The sequence below is a fragment of the Panthera pardus genome, unplaced genomic scaffold, assembly GCF_024362965.1.
Source record: "Panthera pardus isolate Hobbes unplaced genomic scaffold, ASM2436296v1 HiC_scaffold_24, whole genome shotgun sequence".
Classification (NCBI taxonomy): domain Eukaryota; kingdom Metazoa; phylum Chordata; class Mammalia; order Carnivora; family Felidae; genus Panthera; species Panthera pardus.
The window spans coordinates 125,560,189-125,585,035 of NW_026526810.1; the positions used below are offsets into that span (position 1 = coordinate 125,560,189).

The 24,847-nt window shown below is 43.1% G+C and overlaps 1 protein-coding gene across 2 annotated transcripts in view; it reads right to left on the reverse strand.

The window, feature by feature from the left end:
- The window catches only part of NRDE2 (NRDE-2, necessary for RNA interference, domain containing), a 56,349-nt gene extending 31,828 nt beyond the window's left edge, over positions 1 to 24,521 (reverse strand). Inside the window, exons 1-4 of one of the 2 annotated variants that reach the window (XM_053889700.1) lie at positions 24,320 to 24,520; positions 10,651 to 10,759; positions 8,377 to 8,607; positions 5,269 to 5,418 (exon numbers count right to left, since the gene is read on the reverse strand). In XM_053889700.1, the coding sequence (XP_053745675.1) occupies positions 5,269 to 5,418; positions 8,377 to 8,607; positions 10,651 to 10,759; positions 24,320 to 24,383 (554 nt within the window). In that variant the 5' untranslated portion in view covers positions 24,384 to 24,520. Of the gene's footprint in view, positions 1 to 5,268; positions 5,419 to 8,376; positions 8,608 to 10,650; positions 10,760 to 24,319 lie in introns of both variants that reach the window. The other variant, XM_019462014.2, reaches the window with a different exon arrangement.
- Positions 24,522 to 24,847: the final 326 nt, after the last annotated feature.

Genomic DNA, 24,847 nt, shown 5'->3' on the forward strand with positions numbered 1-24,847 from the left:
TCTAGGGGAAAAGAGTCTGGGTTCTAAAATGCTTTTATGGGACATGTAGGTGTCCCCAGAATTCCAAACACAGGACCACCGAGTATCTGCACAAAAGCTAAGGGAAAGTGTGCACTTTTCTGTACGCATGTTATACAAACAGTCAAGTGAAAAATGGGCAAAAGATCTGGAAGGAATTCACCAAAGAGGACATGAATGGCCAATAAGCACACGCAGAACTGCTCAACACCATTAGTCATGACGGAAACGCAAGTTAAAACTACGAGATACACAGCATACCCACCAGAACTGCTAAAATTAAACACTGACTCTCATGTGCTGTTAGTGAGAATGTGAGTTGGTACAATCACTTCGGGGAAAGGTCTGTAAACTAAACTTAGACTTACCAACTGTGACCCAGCGATTCTATTTTAGGTATTCACCCAAGAAAAAGGAAACTGCATTTCTACACAAAGACTTGTGCTCAAATATTCTCAGTGGCTCTATTCATAACAGCCAAATACTGCAGAGTCCAGACGCTCAGCAATGAAAGAACAGGTAAACAACGGTATGGCCACACAACAGAAGACGACCGGCAGCGAAAAGCAACGAAGTACCGATAAATGCCACAATGTGGCTGAATCTCCAAAACATCACACTGAGTGAAAGGAGCCAGACACGAAAGGGTGCAGACTCCATGATTTCATTTAGACGGAATTCCAGAACAGGCAACACTAGTTAATGATGGGGAAAAAATCAGAACAGCAACTGCCCCTGGGGAGATGGGGAGTGGACTGAATGGAAAAGAGCATGAGGAGACATTCCGGGGTCACGTTAATGTTCTATATTTTCATAGGGGGCTGGGTTATACAGGTGTATCATGAAGATTTGTGTGTTACACTGTATGCAAATTTTAAGTCAAAAGAAAAAAATGAAACAAATCTTGAATGCTAGTTAATGACATATATTCTGAAGCATGGAGGGGGCAGCATACTGATGCTGGCATCAAATGAACAAGGTGGGTTAGAGGACGGACGAACAGATAAATATGTGATCAGGCGAGGGCAGCAAGATGTTAATGGCAGAACACAGAGGGTGGGAATACGAGCTTCTTTCAACTGGTGCTGTATTTTTTTTTTTTTTTTTTTTTAATTTTCGTTAACATAATGCTGTGGGGAGTGGCATGAGGAGGAGAGAGCTGCCGCTGTCTACTGTCCTCTTCCAGAAAAATCTGTCTCCACCATCTCCTGGTCGAGGCCCAGCAGCTCCTTTGCCTCCCCATAGTCAACAGGTGCCTGTGAAGCCTCCCTCACCGCTCACACACGCCCGTTCTCTTTATCGTCTCCCCTGGCTCCTCCTAGGTTACTTCCTGATGGTCTCTCCCCAGCCTAGTCCATATAGTGGTCAAAACAATTTTAAGGTCTCCCCTTCATGACTATTTTGTTTTCACTAAAAATGAACGGTATTACGACATTCACATAATCTCTTGAAAAATGTTTACAGAGTTTTCTGACGTTAAAGTGCATTTTGTAAAACCGATTTTAAGAGCTGCACTTTATAACAGATGAAAATGATAAAGGAGAAAAAAAAGAATCTTACTGATATATATCAAGTGCCTACTTTCAGATATGTGAAAATAGTTTTAAAAATAGTTGATGTTAGGGGCATCTGGGAGGCTCTGTCGGTTAAGCGTCCGACTTTGGCTCAGGTCATGATCTCACAGTTCGTGGGTTCGAGCCCCGCGTCGGGCTCTGTGCTGACAGCTCGGAGCCTGGAGCCTGCTTCTGATTCTGTGTCTCCCTCTCTCTCTGCCCCTCCCCTGCTCACATTCTGTCTCTGTCTCTCAAAAACAAAATAAATGTAAAAATAATAATAATAATTTATAAAAAAAATAGTTGATATTAGGGGCATCTGGGAGGCTCAGTCGGTTAAGCGTCCGACTTCGGCTCAGGTCATCATCTCAAGGCTCGTGGGTTCGAGGCCCGTGTAGGGCTCTGTGCTGACAGCTCAGAGCCTGGAGCCTGCTTCGGATTCTGTGTCTTCTTCTCTCTCTGCCCCTCCCCTGCTCATGCTCTGTCTCTCAAAAATAAATAAATGTTAAAAATAGTTGATATTATGGCTTCAGGCTTTCCTCCCTACTTTAAGCACTTTGCCACACCATTAGTTTTAGCAAATATCATTTTTATTGTAAAGCTTTAAATTGGCCCACTGGAGGGGTAAGCCCTCATTTAAATTAACGTCCTTCTATTTGGGTTTTATCTAATTTATCACTTGTCATAGAATCTTAATTGGGCAAAACCTAGGATGTAATTTAATGCAATATTCCTCCAAAGGAAGGCATGTTTCCTATAAAATCCTTATCAAATAGTCAGCTGGTCTTACCTGAATAATTCCAGAAGGAATTATTGGAGATTCAGTGAAGGATATCAATGGACATTTAATTTAAATGAATTCAGCTATAAGGAAAAGGGAAGGGATGGGAAGGGAAGAGAAGGGAAGAAAGAAAAGAAAAAGGGACAGGGTATGGGAAAAGAATATATTTAAATCAAGCATATAATTCTGCCCCGAATCCACTGAGTGGCTCTGAGTCCCAGAGTGAGCTGTGCAATAATAAATTTGCCTTTCTTTCAGTGACTTCAATTCACACATGGCTCTCATGGTGGCAGTCACCTGGGTCCACATTCCAACCCCACCATTTACTAACAAGATGACCCTGACCAAGCTATTTCAAACAAAAACCAAAAACCTGTCTGTGCCTCAGTTTCCTCATCTGTGAAACGGAAATAATGGTACCCATGTCATAGAACAGCAGGGACGATCAAAAAAGTTTATAAATTTGAAGTCCTTAGCCATATAATAAGGACTAGATAAGTTTAAGTTATTATTATTTTATAAGACTTGGCTCTTAAACATAAGCCAACTATTTCATCTGGTACACAGCCAAAGAAACAATCCATTCCAAAAATGGATTAAAACTGAGCTGAACTTCACTGACAGCCAGGATGTTAGTCCTAAGGCATTTTCCGAAGGTAATTCTGACTCTTATACACAAACCCTAGGTCCCGTTCACTACAATACTCTAACACACACCAGGTCACTGCTGGGATGCTCCCACGATGAGAAAATTTGCTCTGATACTGAGCCCAATCTTTCTGGAACTTCCACTCATTGGTCCTGGCTCTGCCTTCCCAAGTTACACAGAACGTTGCCAACCCACCTTCCAAAGACGGTCCAGCAAAGCTTAAAAGACAGTGACCATGCTGCTGTCACAAGCCAAATACCCACAAGCCCTCATCTGGTCCTCACAGGACAGTGCTAGCCAAGTCCTCTCAATGCTCCTGAGTTGTCACTGCCCCTAAGTGTGAAAATTCACAGCCTGACAAAACACCCCCTGTTCTCTGACCAACTCACAATGCTGTGGGATCAATACCTTCCGAGATCTGGACATTTAACAGCTGTACAGCCATTAATCCGGTCAAGACTTACCTCCCCTAAACTTTAGGAATTAACTGGAAAATAACACCAATGCCCAAGCCCTTCCCCTAGTATCTTTGCAATTCAAATGAATATACTTGTCTCATTACTCTCTTCCTAAGATCTGGGCCGTTCATTAGCACAGATTTAAGAGCCACTCACTGTGAATACTCTTCCCTTTTCATCTATTAATAAATAATGCCTCTTTATTTTTGCAAACCGATTTCTAATTCATATCCATTATCTCTGATATCTGAGTGCAAGACCCAGCAGGAGTTAACAAATGAAGAAACAGAGGCTCAGACAGGGTAAGGGATTCACCTGGGATTCCATTATTGGTAAACGGCAAAGTCCATTTCCCAATCTAGAACACACCCTACCAGACAACCAGGCCCATCTTTACTTGGGGACAGCAAAAGAATATTACTGGTTCGAGGAACACAGGTTCCCAAAAAAGCTGCTTCCAGGCAGTATGATCTCCGGAGGCTACGTAACCTGTCTGAGGTTGCTTTCCTCGTTCGGAAAAGAAGAGTGCGGCCCTCCTTACACAGCAGCTGGAGGGTCAGACAGGCTAACGGGAGTGAAAGAGCAGGCTGGGCCGGTGCGTGCTGGCCTCCCCATCTTTGGCTGGGTCCTCCCACATCTGTGGCGTGGAAAATCTAACAAGACTTTGAGGAGCAGGAAAATAACTCAAAAATATATGAATACAAATATATGAATATATGAACAGTCATGCCTCTCAGACATGACAGTATGCAGCTATAAATACTCACTAAAATCTTATGGATATAAACACATCATAAAGGAAATCTTTGTTGGAATCACTTATGTGGTGAGGAATAATGTCATGATGAATGGCAACCATGAAAATTGGGAGGTGCAGCAAAGTAATGGAAACAGACATTTAGTTTAAAAAGTAATCAGCTTATAAAGAACGATAATGGTCTTCCCTTGGCTTTATATTCCAATATTCTCTACCTTCAATTTTCATTACCTGTAAGTTGTTTGGGAACAGAGATTGGGTGTCACTGTTCTTTGTGTCCCGACAGTGTCCTACAACTACTAAGTGTCTAAGGGATTTAAGAAGCATTTAAATATTTTTGATTGGCAGGCTAGAAAAGTTTAATGAACTAATTACTGAAGCAAATACCATCACCCATTTTTTATCTGGTGATGTACACTGGAAACGTTTTGAACAAGTCGTTACTATTTAATGTCTTTTTTTTTAAACGGCTTACGTGGGGGAGAGAGAAATAACAGTCTCCATAACTTATAGATCAGGGGCACCTGGGTGGCTCAATCAGTTCAGAGTCCAACTTCAGCTCAGGTCACGGTCTCATGGTTTGTGGGTCCAAGCCCCGCCTCGGGCTCTGTGCTGACAGCTCAGAGCCTGGAGCCTGCTTCGGATTGTGTCTCCCTCTCTCTCTGCCCCTCCCCTGCTCACCCTCTGTCTCTCGCTCTCTCAAAAACAAACATTAAAAAAAAAAAAAAATGGCATACAGATCAGACCAAATGGTTTCTGGATAGTTTGTCACAATTACTTACTTCAAGGTATTTGTAGAGTAACTCGTTCAACAAATATTTACTAAAAACCTATTACAAAGGAGACCTGGATCCTGACCTCAAGGTTTAAGCTTTCATTTCAGAATGTGAGAGATAAGACACATATGTCAATACCTCGGCAATGGGGGCCACCCCCCGGAATCTAGAAGGGATGGGAGCAGACAGAGACGATGCAGAGAGGGCTCGAGGGGGGCGGGGGGAGACAAGTTACTTCCCACCAGTGAAAATCAGGAAAGACACCATGACCGATACCTTGCTATATCTCCTCGGTAGAGAGACTTGTACTCCCAGTTTGCAGGATCCGGTTTCTTATCTGTTCTGAAGGTTTCCCCTGTGAGAGCCTGAACGTCCTCAAGCCAGATGCAGCGGTGCCCAGTATCAGCGACGGCGTTCCCTTCTCGGCTGTGGGGCAGAGGAAGGTGAAGCACAAAAGGGACATCTAGTTACACGGCCCACCTTTTCGGAAGTACGGAAGGTAAACATTTCAAACGCCGCATGGCATCAAAGTGCTTAAATGCATAAACTGAAAGGTGCATGTGTCACAAAGATGGAAAAAACTTTAAAATATAAAGCAAAAACTGTCAACGCTAAGTGGCATCTTACCAAGAAGTCAGCCTACCTCAGAAATTAACCTGACATAGCTGTTCAAGTATTCCATTAAATGACTGTAACTAGAATTTCGAGCATATGTGGTAAACAAGTGGGCTGCCCTTGCTTAGCCTAACTCATCCAAAAGCGCTCCGGTTATTCCAGCCGAATCTTGGCAACAACAGCAAAGCTGCAGCTCTGAATGGGTCAGTCTCAGACATCACTGAGGCTCGGGCTAAGTCTTGTTTGGACAGCTGGGCTCGGCGGACGGTGCCTCGGCCTTGTGTGCTGACCCCCCTTACAAAAGGGCAGAGAGAGTCCACTGTGAGACGAGACCCTTCAGTACCCCCAGAACCAACTAGAGAGTGGGCAGACTTCCTGCCAAGATGCGCATGGAATCACTTCCCAGGAGTCAAATGAGAGCGAGGGCAAGTCTTTCTGGCATCTAACATCCTCCCTGCTCTGAAGATCAGCTCATAATGCTGCTGACACACAAGAGGCTGCCAGGGCAGAGTTGCAACAGCATTACCTTTGCTCTCTTTGCTGTCTGGCTCTGCCCAGAGAGAAATAACGACTCTAAAGGCTTCTAAATCATTCTTGGCTGGGAATACAAAGGAATGGCATTTCAGGGACACAGAGTAGGTTTCAATCAGTATTTCCTGAATGACAGCATCTCTGGTCACAACACACAGCGATTTTTAACATAGTCCCCTCTGGAACACCCAGAGGGTTTTCTGTTGACAAACACCGGAAGGGGCAGCAAAGGGAAGGAATGAGGTGGATGCATTCCAGAAAGAAATGGAAAGCCTGGGGGGGGCGGGGGGGGGGGGGGCGGTGCTGCAGACCACTCCCGGGGAGGAGACAAGGTCTGATCCGTCCCCTACCAGGTACTGAGGTCAAGAAGGAGGATGAGGTCTGGGCTGTGAGCAGGGAAGGGTCTGCCTCACCTGAAGATGAAGAGGTCACCCTAGGAAACAAAGGTCCAGGCGAAGCTGTCGCCTTGGGGGAAGTGGCCCCTTGATCACCCCGAAATAGAGTCCCGTGTGGTATACTATACCCCTGAGAACCTACTTTCCCCACATCCTGGAAATACTCTCACAACGCATCAGTATCTTATTCCTTGTCTCTATGGAAACAATTCCTCCAGGCCATCTTCCCAGGGAGAGGCTACAGAAGTTCAGATGGAGAAAATAAGAGAGCAACAATCGATTTTGATCTTAATGGGGATATTCTGCAAAGTATCAGTGAACTTAAAAATGCCATTTGGATCACAGAAGTATCAAGAGGCTGTAAAGATCACCTCCGATGTGACTAAGCACAGGCTGAAAATAACTACCTTTCAAGTTTGAACAGTAGTTCCTGTGTGGGTTCAAGAAATCCTTTAAAATTCACTTTCCTCGACGGTAGGAAAAAAAAGGACAGGTAGCTAACGGTGAGTTTTCAGAAGAAACGATGATTAATGTATTTTTCTTTGAAGACATACTGAAAGCAAAAATATCAGTAATTCACTCATTCACGTAACAAAACTGTATTGAGCGCTTACTACGTACCAGGCCCTGTGCCAAGCGCTGAGAGAACACAATGGCAAGCAAGACGGGAGTGATTCCTGCCCACAGAAATTCAGTCAAATTCAGAGCCCTTTTGCTGGATTCCCTTATTCTCCCCTCCTAGAGCAAACGTGGGTTACAGGTATAGCACCTGAGACACAGAGAAAGCTAAATCAATCTGTGTCTTCTGAGCCACGGAGGCCTGCAACGTTCTCCACGGTCTGATGGCAGAAGGACCCAGGAAGACGGCAGCGTCTGCCTGTCTGATGGCAACTCTATGGGCCAGAGTCCAGACTTACTCCAACACAGAGCTCTCACTGACCATCAGTGAGACTTCTAAGCATACGATGAAAGCAAATCATCCCTAAGAGTCAAAACTTCTTAAGAGCACTGCATTTTTTTTTTTTTAAGTATGTCTTAAATTTTCTCTCTTCTAGCCCATATGAACAAAGGAAAGAAAAAAGTGAAGTGAGAAATCACTCAGGTAGTTTCACCACACGCCACCTGTCGCAGGCACCACAGGGAAAAGTGCCTCCCTGTGCGGGAGGCCAGGAGACGAGGCAGAGAGGAGCTGTGAGCACCTGTGCAGCCGCCGCGCTGTGGGACAATGTGAGCAACACGCTCACGGCAGACAGTGGAGCAAAATGTGGGGAGGAGTAAAGCCCCCAGGAAAGGAGACACTGTGGTCACGAGCTGGTCCACACTTTCAACAGGGGTTCTAAATAAATGTGGAGAAAAGGACAAAGGCAGCGATGAAGTGCTACATTAACCTCAACCAAAGAGTGTGTGTGTGTGTGTGTGTGTGTGTGTGTGTGTGTGTGTGCGCGAGCACACGTGGGGGTGATGCGAGCGATCGGAAGTGTGGGGGCCAACAGCCCCTCCCAGATGGGACCCTACGCGACGCAGGAAAGTGGCCCATATTCCCAGGCTGTGCGTGGCCCATCCGCCATCTTTCAAAAACCCCAAAGACTTTTTGTCTGAATCAGATTTTGACACAACCATTACTGTGTCTCAATAACTTTTCTCAAATAAAATCATGACTCTAATTTTTTTTAATGAAACTTTTCTTCTAAATGCTAACCTAACGGTAGAGCTCTCTTTGGAGTCTTTTGGACTCCATTTGACTAAGTGGCTAACCAGGCATTCAAACATCTAATTTGTGGCAACAACTGAGGGGAAAAATTCAAACTTTGAAGTCATAGGTATTTACGAACAGAAAACCTACTTTGGTTTCTCGGATTCCTTTTTACTGTCTCTAATGCTTCTGGAAGTTTTATCCTTTTCAGAATCACTATCTGGCTCAGACCCACTGCTACTGGACTGGCCGTGTTTTCTCCTAGTTTTCTTGTGGTGATGCTTCCTTTTCTTCTTTTTCTCTTTCTTCTTTTTTCTGCTTGTTTGTTTGGGCTTTTTGTTAGTGTCACTTTCATCCGAAGGCTCTGATTTCAGAGGGCTCCTGTTGGGGAAAATCAACATCAGAATAATTTTCAGAAGAGAATTAGAAAGAAGACTATGTCAATAAGCAAATATGTAAAAGGGAACTCTGCAGTGCCTTCCTGGGTCACAGCTCCCCTTAAGGACTTAAGAGTTGGACCTAAAACAACAGTAGGTGAAGAAATTCTAATTTCAACAGTTTCTAAACCTAGATGTGGGGCTCAAACTCATGAACCGCAAGATCATGACCTGAGCCGCAGCTGGACGTTCAACTGATGGAGCCACCCAGGTGCCCCACATCTATACATTTTTAAAGGAAAGTAATCTACCAGTCATTTTATCAAATATAGTATTTTTTAAATGACATTACAAAAGGTTTATTTTCAGTCCTACATATTAAGGCAATATGTCCTTAATGATGAGGGAGGGTGGGGCAAGCTGAGGGCAAAATACGGGCCAGCACCCCGCCCCCCCACGTGGGATATGTGTGATGTGCCTGGGACATGCCTGGCTACCCAAGAACAGAGAAAGTGTTTAAGTGCTTGCCATGGTGATGTGGGACACTAAGGCAAATGAAAACTGAAATTCCCTTACTGCCTACAACCCATCGACAAGTCCTTGAAACTGGCAGGGTGACCTCCCTCTAGGAGCTCAGCTGCCTCCAGGATGACGCTTTGCTGGGGGCAAAAGACAACCTTGGCTTAACATTATCCTCACCTCAAGGATCCTGTAAGTCGACTTCCCTCATCCCACCTGCCCCAAGATAGATGCTGGCAATCCTACTCCAAGCTTATGCCCCACCCCCCATACATCTGAAGGGTCTCATGACTGAGGTTTTATTAAGCGGTAATAAGCGGCATTTCCCTAGCAACAGCCAGCCCCTCAAGGTCCTGGAAACCTTGCTTCCAAAATTCCTTAGAGACTTACTCTATCCCTGACCCCCTCCCAACCCGAGGGTATACAATGAGCTCCCCATCAGGACCCCAGTGCAGCTCTTCCTGCCCGTGGGTCCTGTCCCCATGCTTTAATAAAATCAGCTTTATGCACCAAAGATGTCTTCAAGAGTTCGTTCTTGGCTGTCAGCTCCAGACCACCCCACTATCACCCCAAAACTTCATCACTTAATGCCCAAAAAAAGATTTCATTCTGGTCCCTGTGTTTAAAAGCTCCAAGGAGCTCTTCTGCTTTACTGAAACACCTACAAACAACTGCCTCACGCATCAACTATTCTCAATTTCCAAAGGCTTCTTGTACTTTTAGAGTCCTGGCTTCCCAGGGTTCATCATCTTAATTAATGAGACCATCTAGTCCATATTTGCAAGAGAACTCATTTCTCAATTCAATGATCTACAACAATTTCTTTCTTTTTTTTTTTAATTTAAAACTTTTTTTAATGTTTATTTTTGAGGGGGAGAGAGAGAGGGAGCACGAGCAAACGGGGGAGGGGCAGAGAGAGAGAGACAGAGACAGAGACAGAAAGACAGACAGAGAATCCAAAGCAGGCTCCAGGCTCTGAGCTGTCAGCACAGAGTCCGACGCAGGGCTCGAACCCACGTACTGTAAGATCATTACCTCAGCTGAAGTCGGACGCTTAACCGACTGAGCCACCCAGGCACCCCAACAATTTCTTTCAAAGCTTAGTCCAGATATGTGCCATTCTGCTTTCCCCAAAGTTTCCAGGAGATTTTATCCTACATTCTACCACACCAGCATCTTCTGTTTTTCCAAAACTGCTAAAAATGCAACTGAAGAGATATCTGAGTGACAATATTCTAAAGGTTACTAATGAGGTTAGTCAAGTTACTTAAAGAATCACAATGATGCCGTTTCCCTTGGGGCTTAATTATTGGCAGTAACTGTCATGCACTTGCCACTGTAACGCAGGGGGAAAAATAGAAAGAATTTAGGAATGAGGTAAGGAAAAACAGTCAAAGATCACCTCATTGAAGTGAAAAGAGTTCTAATTCGCTCTTTTATCACAGGGTTTACGGAGAAGCATTATTCAAACTAAGCTACAGACTACACACTGACAAAAACTGAAAATCCATCTTTCATAAAAACCTACCTTGTCAGAGGTGACCCTTCAGAAACCAGGGCTGTGGCCCCTTCAGTTTGTTGGCTCAGAGAGGTTATGGCTCCAGCACAAAAGCTTGGGTTGCTCAGCCAGTCTAATTCTGCACAGGCGAAAGAAAAAAGATCAATGAAATGAGCTCGATGGGATTTCTAGAGCAGGCAATCCATCTTACCAGCTGACGTCCTAATTCACAGCCAGTGTCAGCCAGACATTGTGAACAGTCCTCAGAAGCCGAAGGGAATCCATGAAATTTTTATTTCCCAGGGCATGGGGCTTTAACACACTCTAAAATATTTAAGACTGGAATCCTCTTGTGATAGCAGGCTGTGGCTTAAGCAAAAGCCACATAACAAGCGTGGCTTAAAAAGCAACAAGGCTTTATGGATTCCATCCACACTTCAATGAGCAGGAACGCTTCCAAAGCACTGGGTTTTAATGACCTGGCATTTGATTCAGACAATTCCAAAAAGTTTAAAAATCAAAGCATGCACAAAAGCCTGCCATGCTTAATACTGTTACAGAAGATTAAGATATTTTTCTTTAAAAAACATTCTGTTTTTGGGGCACCTGGGTGGCTCAGTCGGTTAAGCGTCCGACTCTGGCTCAGGTCATGATCCACAGTTTGCGAGTTCGAGCCCCGCTTCGGCTCCGTGCTGACAGCTCAGAGCCTGGAGCCGGCTTCGGATTCTGTGTCTCCCTGTCTCTTGGCCCCTCCCCGGCTCATACTCTGTCTCTTTCTTTCTCTCAAAAATAAATAAACGTTAAAAAAAATTTTTTAATACAAATAAAAATAAATATATTCTGCTCTTAGTAAGTTAACTTATAAACCTTTCCTTAAAACAGTACTCCTCTTTGGGGTACCTGGGTGGCTCAGTTGGTTAAGCGTCTGGCTTCGGCTCAGGTCATGATCTCACCGCTCGTGGGTTCGAGCCCCGCATCGGGGTCTGTGCTGACAGCTGGGAGCCTGAAGCCTGCTTCGGATTCTGTGTCCCCCTCTCTGCCCCTTCCCCGCTCACACTCTCTCTGTCCCTCTCTCAAAAATAAACATTTAAAAAACAAAAACAAAACAAAAAAACAGTACTCCTCTTTGAAAATAAAAACACAAGGTGTCAACTTTTCCAATGCTAAAATTAAATAAAATGTTAATAATGATTATCTCTGGGGGTGGTGAGATTAAATGTCCAAAATTTTTCCTCCATTAATTTTGAAGTCCTCTGGAATGAACTATTTCTTAATTACTAATTTTCTAACCTTTTAGGAGCCTTAGCTGTGAAGGAAAAAAAAAAAAAAAAACCCTGGGGTGGTGGCAGCAAGGGGGCTCCTGGGGAGGTTTGTATTTTGTCCTGTTTTGTTCTAGGACAAGGCCAGAGCATGTTCATGCGCTCAGGAGAAAGAACCCGTGAGATGGCTAAGTTAGGAGATGCACTTCCTTACAGTCATACTGGGATATCATCTATATACCATAAGGGTCACCATTTAAAATGTACAATGCAAGGGGCGCCTAGGTGGCTCGGTCAGTTAAGCGTCTGATTCTTGATTTCGGCTCAGGTCATGATCTCATGGTTCGTGGATCCAAGCCCTGTGTCGGGCTCTGCGCTGACAGTGGGGAGCCTGCTTGGGGTTCTGTCTCTCTGCCCCTCCCCCAGCTCACATTCTCTCTCTCAAAATAAACATTCTTTTTAAATGTACAATTCAATGGTTTTTAGTATACAGTAAAATATTGGATTGCAAGTTACTTGTTGTGCGAGTGTTCCGCAAGACAAGCAAACATTTTTTTTTTGAAATTTATTGTCAAATTGGCTTCCATACAACACCCAGTGCTCATCCCAAAAGGTGCCCTCCTCAATACCCATCACCCACCCTCTCCTCCCTCCCACCCCCCATCAGCCCTCAGTTTGTTCTCAGTTTTTAAGAGTCTCTTATGCTTTGGCTCTCTCCCACTCTAACCTCTTTTTTTTTTTCCTTCCCCTCCCCCATGGGTTCCTGTTAAGTTTCTCAGGATCCACATAAGAGTGAAAACATATGGTATCTGTCTTTCTCTGTATGGCTTATTTCACTTAGCATCACACTCTCCAGTTCCATCCATGTTGCTACAAAGGGCCATATTTCATGCTTTCTCATTGCCACGTAGTACTCCATTGTGTATATAAACCACAATTTCTTTATCCATTCATCAGTTGATGGACATTTAGGCTCTTTCCACAATTTGGCTATTGTTGAGAGTGCTGCTATAAACATTGGGGTACAAGTGCCCCTCTGCATCAGTACTCCTGTATTCCTTGGGTAAATTCCTAGCAGTGCTACTGCTGGGTCTTAGGGTAGGTCTATTTTTAATTTTCTGAGGAACCTCCACACCATTTTCCAGAGTGGCTGCACCAATTTGCATTCCCACCAACAGTGCAAGAGGGTTCCCGTTTCTCCACATCCTCTCCAGCATCTATAGTCTCCTGATTTGTTCATTTTGGCCACTCTGACTGGCGTGAGGTGATATCTGAGTGTGGTTTTGATTTGTATTTCCCTGATGAGGAGCGACGTTGAGCATCTTTTCATGTGCCTGTTGGCCATCCGGATGTCTTCTTTAGAGAAGTGTCTATTCATGTTTTCTGCCCATTTCTTCACTGGATTATTCGTTTTTTGGGTGTGGAGTTTGGTGAGCGCTTTATAGATTTTGGATACTAGCCCTTTGTCCGATATGTCATTTGCAAATATCTTTTCCCATTCCATTGGTTGCCTTTTAGTTTTGTTGGTTGTTTCCTACAAGCAAACATTTCTAGTAAATTTTAACCTGATAAACAAACGGTGTCTTGCAATACAAGTAGTACGTGATTCAGAATGTCACATGATCACAACTGAGCCAATGGTTCCTCTCTCTCTCTCTCTCTCTCTCTCTCTCTCTCTCACTGAGGGATTGTGGGTGATCTCCCACGCTCGGTCTCAGGCCATGGTGTCTGGAAGAAATCAGTGATTTTTCAGAACGTTGGAAGGTGCGCACGACTGGTACTAGTGTATTTTTTGTCACTTCAAAGCACCTACGGACAGTCCTCTGCTTTTCCATTCAAGAGTAAGCCTAGGAGTGCTTAGCTTCATTCTAGGTCAGGCTCCTTGCAGATATAGACGCTTTCCTCTGCTGCTTTATTGCCAGTTACATTAAATACAGTATATGACAAGAGTTTATTAATACCGTAGTCAACTTCCGTGTGAGTGTATACAATGGCCCCATGCAGAAAAAGATTCCACTGAGCCAACAGACAGCAGTGATTCCATTAGTGATAGTGAAAGTCGTCCTACACAATAATCCTCCTCTCTTGTCTCCCTCACACCAGCCACAAAGGTTTTCAAAGGTAAGTACAGGTTAACTTATTTTTCTTTATATGTTTTCTTTATTATTTTGTATTATATTATGGTACTGTATCATTTATGTGAATATTTTGGGGTTGTGGAATCATCTGAGTTTCCATGATTTCTCATGAAGAGATTCACTTTGCTACACAAGTGCTGTGGATTACAACCATGTTTCCGGAACAAATTATACTTGCAGACCAAGGTTTTACTATATTTAGAACTGTGCAGGGCACCTGGCTGGCTAAGTCGGTGGAGTGTGCAACTCTTTTTAAAAAAAAATTTTTTAACATTTATTTATTATTGAGAGACAGAGGGAGACAGAGCATGAGCATGGGAGGGACAAAGAAAGGGGGAGACACAGAATCCAAAGCAGGCTCCAGGCTCTGAGCTGTCAGCACAGAGTCCAACGCGGGGCTCAAACTCACAAACCACGAGATCATGACCTGAGCCAAAGTCAGATACTTAACTGACTGAGCCGCCCAGGTGCCCCTGGAGTGTGCAACTCTTAATCCCAGGGTCATGAATTCCAGCTCCGTGTTGGGCATAGGGTTTACTTATATATTTTAAGTAAAAAATATCTGTGTTTTAGATTTTATATATATATATATATATATATACATATATATATATATACATATATGTGTGTATATATATGTGTATATATATATGCTTGTGTATGTGTATATATGTATATGCATATATATGTACATATATACACATAGATATGTATTATGTATATATGTATACACACACACATATATACATGTATATACACACATATGTGTGTGTGTGTGTGTGTGTGTATATATATATAAATTGTTCAATTATCACCATAATTTTAGAACATTTTCATCATCCCAAAAAGAAACCCCAGACCTATTGGCAGTCACCATCACTCATCTCTGGCTCTCCCACCCCCAGGCAACCACTAATCTGTCTCTACAAATTTGCCTGTTTGGGACAATATGATTTTTTTTTTTTAATTTGAGACAAACAGAGGGGGAGAGGGAGGGGGAGAGGGAGGGGGAGGGGGAGAGGGAGGGAGAGAATCTTAAGCAGGCTCCACACTCAGCACAGAGTCCAACACAGGGCTTGATCTCACGACTACGAGATCATGACCCAAGCTGAAATTAAGAGTCGGATGCTTAACCGACTGAGTCACCCAGGCGCCCCCAAGACATTTCATATGAGATCATACAGCATACAGTCTTTTGTAACTGGCTTCTTCTACTTTGCATAATGTTTTCAAGGTTCATCCATACTGTAGCATGTATTAGTACCCATTCCTTTTTATCGCCAAATAATATTCCATTTTATGGGTAGATCACATTTTGTCCACTGATCAGCTAATGGACACTTGGGTTGTTTCCCTTTTTTGGTTATTATGAACAATGCAGCTATAAACATTCATGTACAAGTTTTATATGGACATATGTTTTCATTTCTCTTGGCTAGACACCCAGAATTGCCGGGTCATGTGGTAACTCATGCTTAGCATTTTAAGGAAATGCCAGACTGGTTTCCAAATTGGCTGCACCAGTTTACGTTCCCATTAACAATGTAGAAGGATTCTAATTTCTCCAAATCCTTGGCAACTTGTTACCGTCTGTGTTTTAGATTATAGTCATCCTAGTAGGTGTGATGTCTTTTCTCATTGTGCTGCTGGTTTCCATTTCTCTGGTGACTAATGATGTTAAGCATCTTTTCATGTGTTTATTGGCTAATATTTGAACAGAAATAGTCAAATACTTTGCCCATTTTTTAATTGGGTTGTCTTTTTAGTATTGGGTTGGCAGAGTGCTTTACATATTCTTTGTTCTAGTCCCTGATGGTTACTGCATCTTAGGAGGAAGGAACAGAATGTGTGCCCCGTGATGACAGGTACTTTGTTTTACTCAACTGCTGTATCCATGGGACCATGAGCAATGCCTCGCATAACATCAGGAGGCGTTTAATAAATATTTGTGGAAAAGAGGGGAGACAGGGAGGGAGGGAGGAAAATTCCTAAGGAGGAAAGGGACATTAAAACAAAAGGGAAAGAGAAGGATTGTAACTCTTTAAGTGCCTACTGTAGGCTAAACACCAGGTAAAGCACTTTACATTCTTGTTATACCTTTTAAGCATCAAAACAATCTTCTTTGGGAGGTATTACAATCTATATTGTACAGAAGGAAACTAAAGCTCAAAGGAATTAGGTAATTTGTAAGGTCATACCCACTGAGGGCTACACAGCTGTTCGTGCAGTCTCTTTCCTACTGTTTCCTTTTCCTTCTGCGGTCTGGATCTGATCCCTGGCAAGAGGTATGTGAAAAGTTTCTGTAGCTCACTGAGATCATGATTATTGCCAAAACAACCGCATTGTGTCATGAACAAAGGAAAAGCAAGAAAAGACGGAACAAGCAATATGCAAAGAGAGATGCTCTCAACATATATTTTACATACATATACATATTACATATTTTACATAAATATTTGAGACAGTGAGGACAGCGTGGAGGAAATGTAAAGAAACACAGAGGTCAAAACAACATAAAGTGTGTAACTCTCCAAAGTCCTTCAGAAGTCCTCCAAAAATAAGAAAAAGGGTTTTTAAGGAAACAATCAAGGCTTTGCCAAATGAGACCACTGGGGGAAAAAAAGTAATGCTTACAGAACTACAACGCTTGGGGTTCTAACCCAAATCATAACTGACCTTCTCTGTGACCTTCATCTCAATCAAATGACCTTTCGTTGGGGCAAATGGTATTTCTACCTGACAAGTTACTGCTACTGCTTTTTTTTTTTTTTTTTTTGGTCCTGGTAGCACATTAGCAGTGAACATGCATGGAATATTAGAAGTAATCATCACTGGATGTTAGGCATGCAGGAATTTTGAAGATAATCAGTTGAGGGATTTTAAAACTTTTTTTTAGCTAAAGAAAACGCCGCTCAAACAAAATCTTCCCGAGAAGCCTAACCTGCAGAACAGCAAAAGCAGGGATGCTTCCTGGGGTTCAGGAGGGAGGGGGCAGGTCTGAGAAAGCTCTCCAGAGCACAGCCCGGGCACCACTCCCTCATTTACAGAACAACATGGGAGGTCCGAAGAAGTCCAGTCCTCTGGCCAAAGGCACACACCCAAGCCTCGACCTGCACTCTGCCCAGTTCTCTCCACCATGCACCGTGGTGCAACTCTTCACTTCCTCAACGAAGGAGCTGGCTTTCCTGAAGTCTCCCTGCAACTGGTACACGGGGCTACTGTGGCGATTTTCATCCTGTGACCTCATTACCTGCGGGGCCGTCTTCCCACTTCATTCTAAGGTCCACAGCTCAAATCCTTACAGGGACCAGGGGCGCCTGGGTGGCTCAGTTGGTTAAGCACCTGACTCCAGCTTGGGTCATGATCTCACAGTTTGAAGTTGGAGCCCCGCAATGCGCTCTCTGCTGTCAGCACTGAGCCCATTTTGAATCCTCTAGTCCCCCTCTCTCTCTCTGCTCTTCCCGCCCCCCCCCAAATAAACAAACATTAAAAGAAAAAAAAAAAGGCTGTCTAAAGAAAATCTTTACAGAGACCGGATTAGTAATGATTCCTGTGATAGTACAGAGAATGAAAAAAAGAAAAAGACAAAAATACTTTGCCAAATAAGGAAATTGGTTTACAACACTTACATCCGAGTTTTCAGCTCCCACCCTCCTCCTATTCCTTCCTTTCCAAGCTAAATGCAACATGAGGGCAGAGGTCATGACTACTCACTCCTGTATTCCCAACCCCTAGCACAGGGCCTTGGCACAAAGCAACTGGGATCAATAAATATTTGTTGAAAAAACAAAATGAGTGAAGATCTGAGCCATATCTTCCTATCTTTGTATCCCCAGCTGAACTGAAGCAATATGAGATTGTCAAAAGCATGCCATTATCTAGGTATAAAGTACAACCATTTTAATTCTTCCAGTGTTCACTGCAAATGGAGATTGAATCATTAAAGAATAAAGTACGAATACCCACTATGTGGCCAGGCACAGTCCTAGGCTTTCGGGGTAGAGTGTGACTAAGGCAGGCCAGGTCTCTCTGCTCATATGGTATTTATACTTAATCATAACCTTACTGTTCACATAACACATGTGCATTGTGAAATTAAATTTTGGTTATATGGAATCCTGGAGAAAGTTATCTGAGATTAAACAATGCTTTATTAATCAGAATGCAGTCTTTTTCTATATTTACTTACATCCTCACAATTTACAAGTTCCTTTGACAGAAGTCAAATATGTATTTAGATAATTATATCAACAAATATTATGTATTTAGATAATTACATCAACACCATGCAGGATGTAACATATTACAGACAGGTTGAGCAGGATACAACATGCTTGGGTTTAAATGGAGAAGCTGACTGGCTGACCAACCTTTTGTCCCTGCAGGCTAGTAAATAAGCATAGGTTGAACCTGCCTGGAAATGAGCACTCTGCTACACACACACACACACACACACACACACACACACACACGCTCCTAAAAAAGGAAGCATGGAAGCATCAGGCAAAAAACCACTTTAGGAGCTTTAGAGCCTGGCTGGCTCAGTCGGTAAAGCATCTGACTCTTGATTTCAGCTCAGGTCATGTTCTCACAGTTTGTGAGTTTGAGCCCCGTGTCCGGTTCTGCACCGACATCACAGAGCCTGCTTGGGATTCTCTCTCTCTCCCTCTCTGTGACTGTACCCTAATCAAATGCACGCACTCTCTCCCTCCAGATAAACAAATTAAAAAAAAAATAAACAACAACAAAAAAAACTATTGCCGAACAAAACCCAGGCAGGTATCTAGAAGAACCACAGCATGTGTAATTTTACAGAAAATTATATAATGAATCATCACTAAGTTGACATTCTTTTTATCACAAGTTTATTATATAATGGTATCTCTCCATCACTAGTGAAAATGTGATTCCACTAGATACAGGGATTCTGTATTCAATTCAATTCCACTAGATACAGGGATGAGGAAATCACCACGAAAAGATTTAAAATTTTTTTTAACATTTTTTGAATCACAACTGGATGAAATATCCAAGTTCACCCCCTCCCCATTCTATTGTAATAAAATAGCACTGATTCACTGGTTTAAGTGAACTCAGGTGAGCACCACCCCTCCAGGAATCATTCAAAAAGGCATTTCTAAGGCTGAGTATAACAAACGAACATATATATTAGGGAAGGGGATTGTCCCTTTAGTAAGACTGAGTCAAGCTCTTCATTTTGATCGAAACCTTTATTTTCTGACAAGGAAACTGAGGGAGGAAACATTTGTTCAGAAAGCTCCAGCAAACATGGCTAAGCACTGAGTTTAAGGTGATTACAGAGAACCTAACCAAAGTCAGCCCTTCTACAGAGTTAACCTACAATTTGAAGAGAACCCAGGGATCCCAAAAGTAATGTTTAAACAACCCAACCCCCAACATTCTAGTATCACAGTGTGACTCAGAACACAAGTTTTTGAGTCAGAAGGAGCTGTGTTCAAATACTGGCCTTACCGTTTACCGGTTGGGCAACTCTTAACAAAATACTTAATCTCTAAGTCTCTCTTTCCTTTCATTCAGCATATTTTATTTTATTTTTATTTTTTATTTCTAGAAGCTAGGAACACAAAGCAAACAAGACAAAACCAACCCAACTCTCAGGGTACTGACACACTGGCAGTCACACACACTGTGACAAATGTCAAGATAAAGAAAATACACGGGGTACAAGGAGAGCACATGGTCCCAACCAGGTATGGGTCAGAGAAAGCTGCCTGGGAGAACATGTCCGTCAAGACCCGAAGGATGAGGGTAATCTGCTAGGGAGAGTCTGGGCAGAGGAAATGGCTGCTACAAAGGCCCGAAAGTGCAAACACAGGGCTCTGGGAAACAGCAAGCTATTATGTCTGGACCCCTGGGAGGAGAGCAAGTGGGGGCAAAAGGAAGCTGGAGAGGTTAGGGGCCTTCAAAAGGTGTCAGAGTTTGGGCTTCTCCTAACAGCCACAGACAGACAGTAGAGAGCTCCGAACAAGAGTGACAAAGTCAGAGCTAGGATTCTAAAGAGCAGCAGCCAAGAGGAGTATTTAAGAGCACGTGTTTTGGGGGTGCCTGGGTGGCTCAAGCCATGATCTCACGGTTCATGAGTTTGAGCCCTGCATCGGGCTCGCTGCTGTCAGTGCAGAGCCCGCTTCGGATCGTCTGTCCCCCCATCTCTCTGCCCCTGCCCCACTTCCGCTTTCTCTCTCAAAAGTAGAAGAATAAATTAAGAAAAAAAGAGCACGGGTTTTGAAGCTAGACTGCCTGAGCTCAGATCCTGGTTCTGAGGCTTAAAAAAGGATGGCCATAAAGAAGGATGAGATCTTGCCATTTGGGACAACATAAATGGACCGAAAGGGCTATCATGCTAAGTGAAGTCAGAGAAACAAAAATACCACACGATTTCACTTCTATGTAGAATCTACAAAACAAATGAATAAACAAACAAAAAGCAGGGGCTCCTGGGTGGCTCAGTCAGTGAAGCGTCAGACTTTGGCTCAGGTCGTGATCTCGCCATTTGTGAGTTCGAGCCCCACATCGGGCTCGCTACTGTCAGCACGGAGCTTGCTTTGGATCCTCTGTCTGCCTCTCTCTCTCTGCCCCTCCCCTGCTTGCACTCTCTCTAAACAAAACATTTTTAAAATTTTTTTAAAAAATAAAAAGAAAACAAACAAAAAGCAGAATCAAGCTTCTAAATACAAAGATCTGATGTTGCCAAAGGGGAGATGGGAGGATGGGCAAAATGGGTGAAGGGGAGTGGGAGATACAGGCTTACAGTTTTGGGATGAATAAATCACAGCAAGAAAAGGCACAGCATAGAGAATGTAGCCAATGGGATCGTCATAGTGTTGCACTGTGACAGATGATGGCTACACGTGCAGTGAGCATAGCGTAAGGTATGGAGTTGTTGAATCACCATGTTGTACATCTGAAACTAAGGTAACACTGTGTGTCAACTGAAATCCAAATATAAAAGGAAGTCCGGTGCTTCTATGTGCAAAAGAAGACCAGAACAGTCTAAATGTCCTTAATAGAGGATTGTTTGAATAAACCATGTGACATCACACTATGATGTTCTGTGCATCAAAAGAAATGAGGAAGATCTCATACTATGCTGTACGGTGATCTCTGGGATTCAAGCTAAAATGCAGACCAGTAGGCATTAAAGAAAGAGAAGGGAATATAGTCACTCATATTAAGGGAGAAAAAAAATGGAAGGATATCATTGACTAATTAAAATTCTAACTTGCAGAGTAAGGAAAGTAACAGGCTGGAGGAACAAAGATGGAAGCCTTTATTTCTCTGGACATACCTGGTTTACATTTTCAACCTCAGAACCATGTAAATGTTTCACAACACTATAAAACAGGATCGGTTCAAAAAGAAGAAAAAAGCAATCGCTAAAAATTAAAAATATACCTAACTGTATAACAAACTGTTGATAACACCACAGAGAATTATTTCAAGTGATCTTAAAACACAGTAATTTGACCACACATCTGCTGCAGGATAGGTCCTAAGGACAAAAAGAATCACAAAGAAATACTAAACTATTTTTTAAGCTTATTTATCTTGAGAGAGGGAGAGACAGAGCATGACAGCATGCATGAGGAAGGGGTGAGAGAGAGGGAGAGAGAAGGAGAAACCCAAGCAGGCTCTGCACCATCAGCACGGAGCTGACGTGGGGCTCGAACCCACGAACCAGAGATCATGACCTGAGCCAAAATCAAGAGGTGGACACTTAACCTACTGAGCCATCCAGGCGCCCCAAACTATTTAGTATTAATCACAATACTAGTGTTATTTTTAACATATACATAATTGTATCGATGGCATTAGGAACTAAGATTTTCAGTGTAAGAAGAAATATAAATATTAAATTACAAATTTATATACAAATTACATATTATATAATAAAAAGAAATTAAGTAAAAATCTCACGATCTTCAATTTGGCCCGGAAATATCACTGTGAATTCATGATGTATTTTTCTCTTCCTGGTTTTGACCACTCAAAATGTCTAGAAATAATGCCAACCCAGTGCAACTAGCACTCCGAACACCAATTTGTGGTTTCAACCTCCCCGAACCATTTTCCCCTAAAAGAAACAATGGTTTTTAGAGAAACAGCCAGTTCCAGGCCATAATGGAACATATAAGTGATGAGCTCTGGGCATCCTTTAGACCAGAAAGCAAGAAAGCAATTAAAGACACCTGGGTCATGTCAAAAAAACACATACCAACTTAATTAGACTCCCATTAGCACGGATGGGACAATGTGAGCAATAGAAAAAATATCTGCAATGGATTGAAATATAAGTGTTAAAAATTCAATAGTTTGTAACGAAAGCAGGGAAAAAAAGAAACATCTAATTGGTCACCTCTAAAAATTCTAAGGACCCCAACTCATTTTCTGAAAATTGGCAAAGAGAACACATCAAGCATTGTCCTTCCTGCCTGAACTGTATTTCAGGGTATCCCAATAGTGTTGACAGGAAGTTTACGGAATAATTGTCACCTCGGCCAATAGCAAATACCCCAACGAAGTATTTTCAATTAAAAAAATTATACCTGAATCTAATTAACTCTCTAGATCTAATTGCCAGCTCACAGGAAATACTGGGATAGAGAAGCATGCTAAAGGACACCAGGAGGATTTGGTGGGAAATGTCTACAGGACAGATGACTCAGTGTCCTCAACAAAGAAATCACAAGGGAAAATAGAGGGGAAGGAGAGACTGTTTCATATTAAAAAGAGACTTAAGAGATATATCTACAAAATACACTGTTGTATCTTTTTTGGATCCTGACTTGAACCAACATTAAAAGACCATTTGCAAGACAAGTTGGGAAATCTGAACAGACTAGAAATTAGATGACATTAAAGAATTACACTTAATTTCATTAAGTGATGCTTAGATTTTTTTTTCATAAAATGCTCTTTTACAAACATTATCCTGATGCTGAAGACCCCCAGAAGACATGTGACAAATATCTTAAGATAAATGACAAGAGCGACACTCCCCTTTAAACCTTCTATTTCACCTTCCCCCAGTAAAGGATAACCCCTAGGCAGTTACTGAAGTCACCACCCTTCCTCACCATCAGTCTCAATCACCTTTCCCAAGGCTCCTCTTCATGCCTCTGTATTTCCAAACTGGGCTGTTTGCAGTTTTCTGCATAGGTCCCATGATTTCCTTCCTGCATGTCTTTGAAGGCCCTGGAATGCCCTTCCACTATCTCCATTTGTTCAAATCCTACCCTCTTGAAGACCCCTCGCAAAACTTAGCTCCTATATAAAGCCTTCTTTGAAATTCCCATGTTGCAATAGCTCACCTGTGCCATCTATAACATCTTACCTTTTCTGTTACTTTGTGAAATACTTATTATTGGTCTGTATATTCAGCAAACATTTATTGAATACCCTACCACGTTTTGGACCTGTGCTCGGGGCTAAGTATGCTATCATGTATAGACACTGTCCCTGACCACATGAAGGTTAGGGTCTAGCGAAGGCTAGCCAAAAACTACACTAACTATATAAGAAATGACTCACAATTAAGCATTACCAAAAAAGAAGCGTGTGAACTAGAAAGGATATAAAAAGAGGTGCCAGACACAATTGGACTCTGCCACATAAGTGTACGATTTAGGATTAAATACTTTACATTACAATTCACTGTGCCTCACTTGTTAATAATGCAGATTTCCTGGGAATGCTTAAGGCTTATAATGAATATGTAATACCATCACCTGGCACCCAGGAGACCCTCAATAAACAGTTCTGACTCCCAGCACCTGCGCCCTTGTGGAAAGAACTTGCTTTTTTTGATTAGGCTTTGGGTCCTAATCCCTAGCTCTGAGTCTGACAAAAGATATGAACCCAATAAGCATTTCAGAAATCAGTAACACGGGAAAGGAAGAAAGATGTGGTAAGAACACCCAGCATCTACATCAGGAATCTCCTTGAAATGTAGGGTACTATTATCTACGTTTTATACATGAAGCAACTGAGGCTCAGCGCAAGAATGAGGTCCAAAAGCATGACAACATGCAAGTCCCGGCTCCAGGGCCTCTCCTGGGTCTCTTTTTCTCCATCCATTACTCTGCAACTCAAACCCAGAAGCCAGGACGAGACCAAGAGCCCTTCCCAGAAGGCTTTGCAGCGCCGCTGAGAACTCTGGGATACAAAGGGATAAACAAATCCAAGGCAAGGACCGAGACCTAAGACCGAGAAACTCCTTTGTAATCTCGCCGGGTGACTTCTTCACCCCTTTTGTTCCCTTACCTTTCCTGGCGCTGCCGCTACCGGAAGTCTCACCAATGCCTGCAAAGGCCGGGAACAGCGCCATGACTGCAGGCCGCACCGCCGTTCCCCTCTCCAGAAATGGCGCCGGCGAGCGGACGCCGGTAGTGAGGCCTTCGCGGTTGCGGTGCACTCTGGGAAGTGTGGTTTTTCCCACTCGCACTCCCTGGGGCTTGACCCGGGGACCTGGCAGGGCGAGGAGGGGCGGGGCGGGGCGGGGTGGGGCGGAGCCACATCGCCGTAATTGATACTGGAAGGCTTCTGTTAGAACCCGGAAGTGCAGAGACCGGATGTGGAATTGTTCGGAGCAGAAAGTGGTAGGAGCTGGGATTCCGGTTGACCCCTGAACTCGCACCGTCACTAAGTGGGTCAAATTAATCAGACTCTGAGGTTCAGTTTCCTCATCTGCAAAATGTTCGTTAGATTAAATGAGCCTTAAGTAAGGTGCTTAGTTGGCATTGTGACTGGCCCATGGAAAGCACTTGATGAAAGTTAGCTATTATGTGAGTT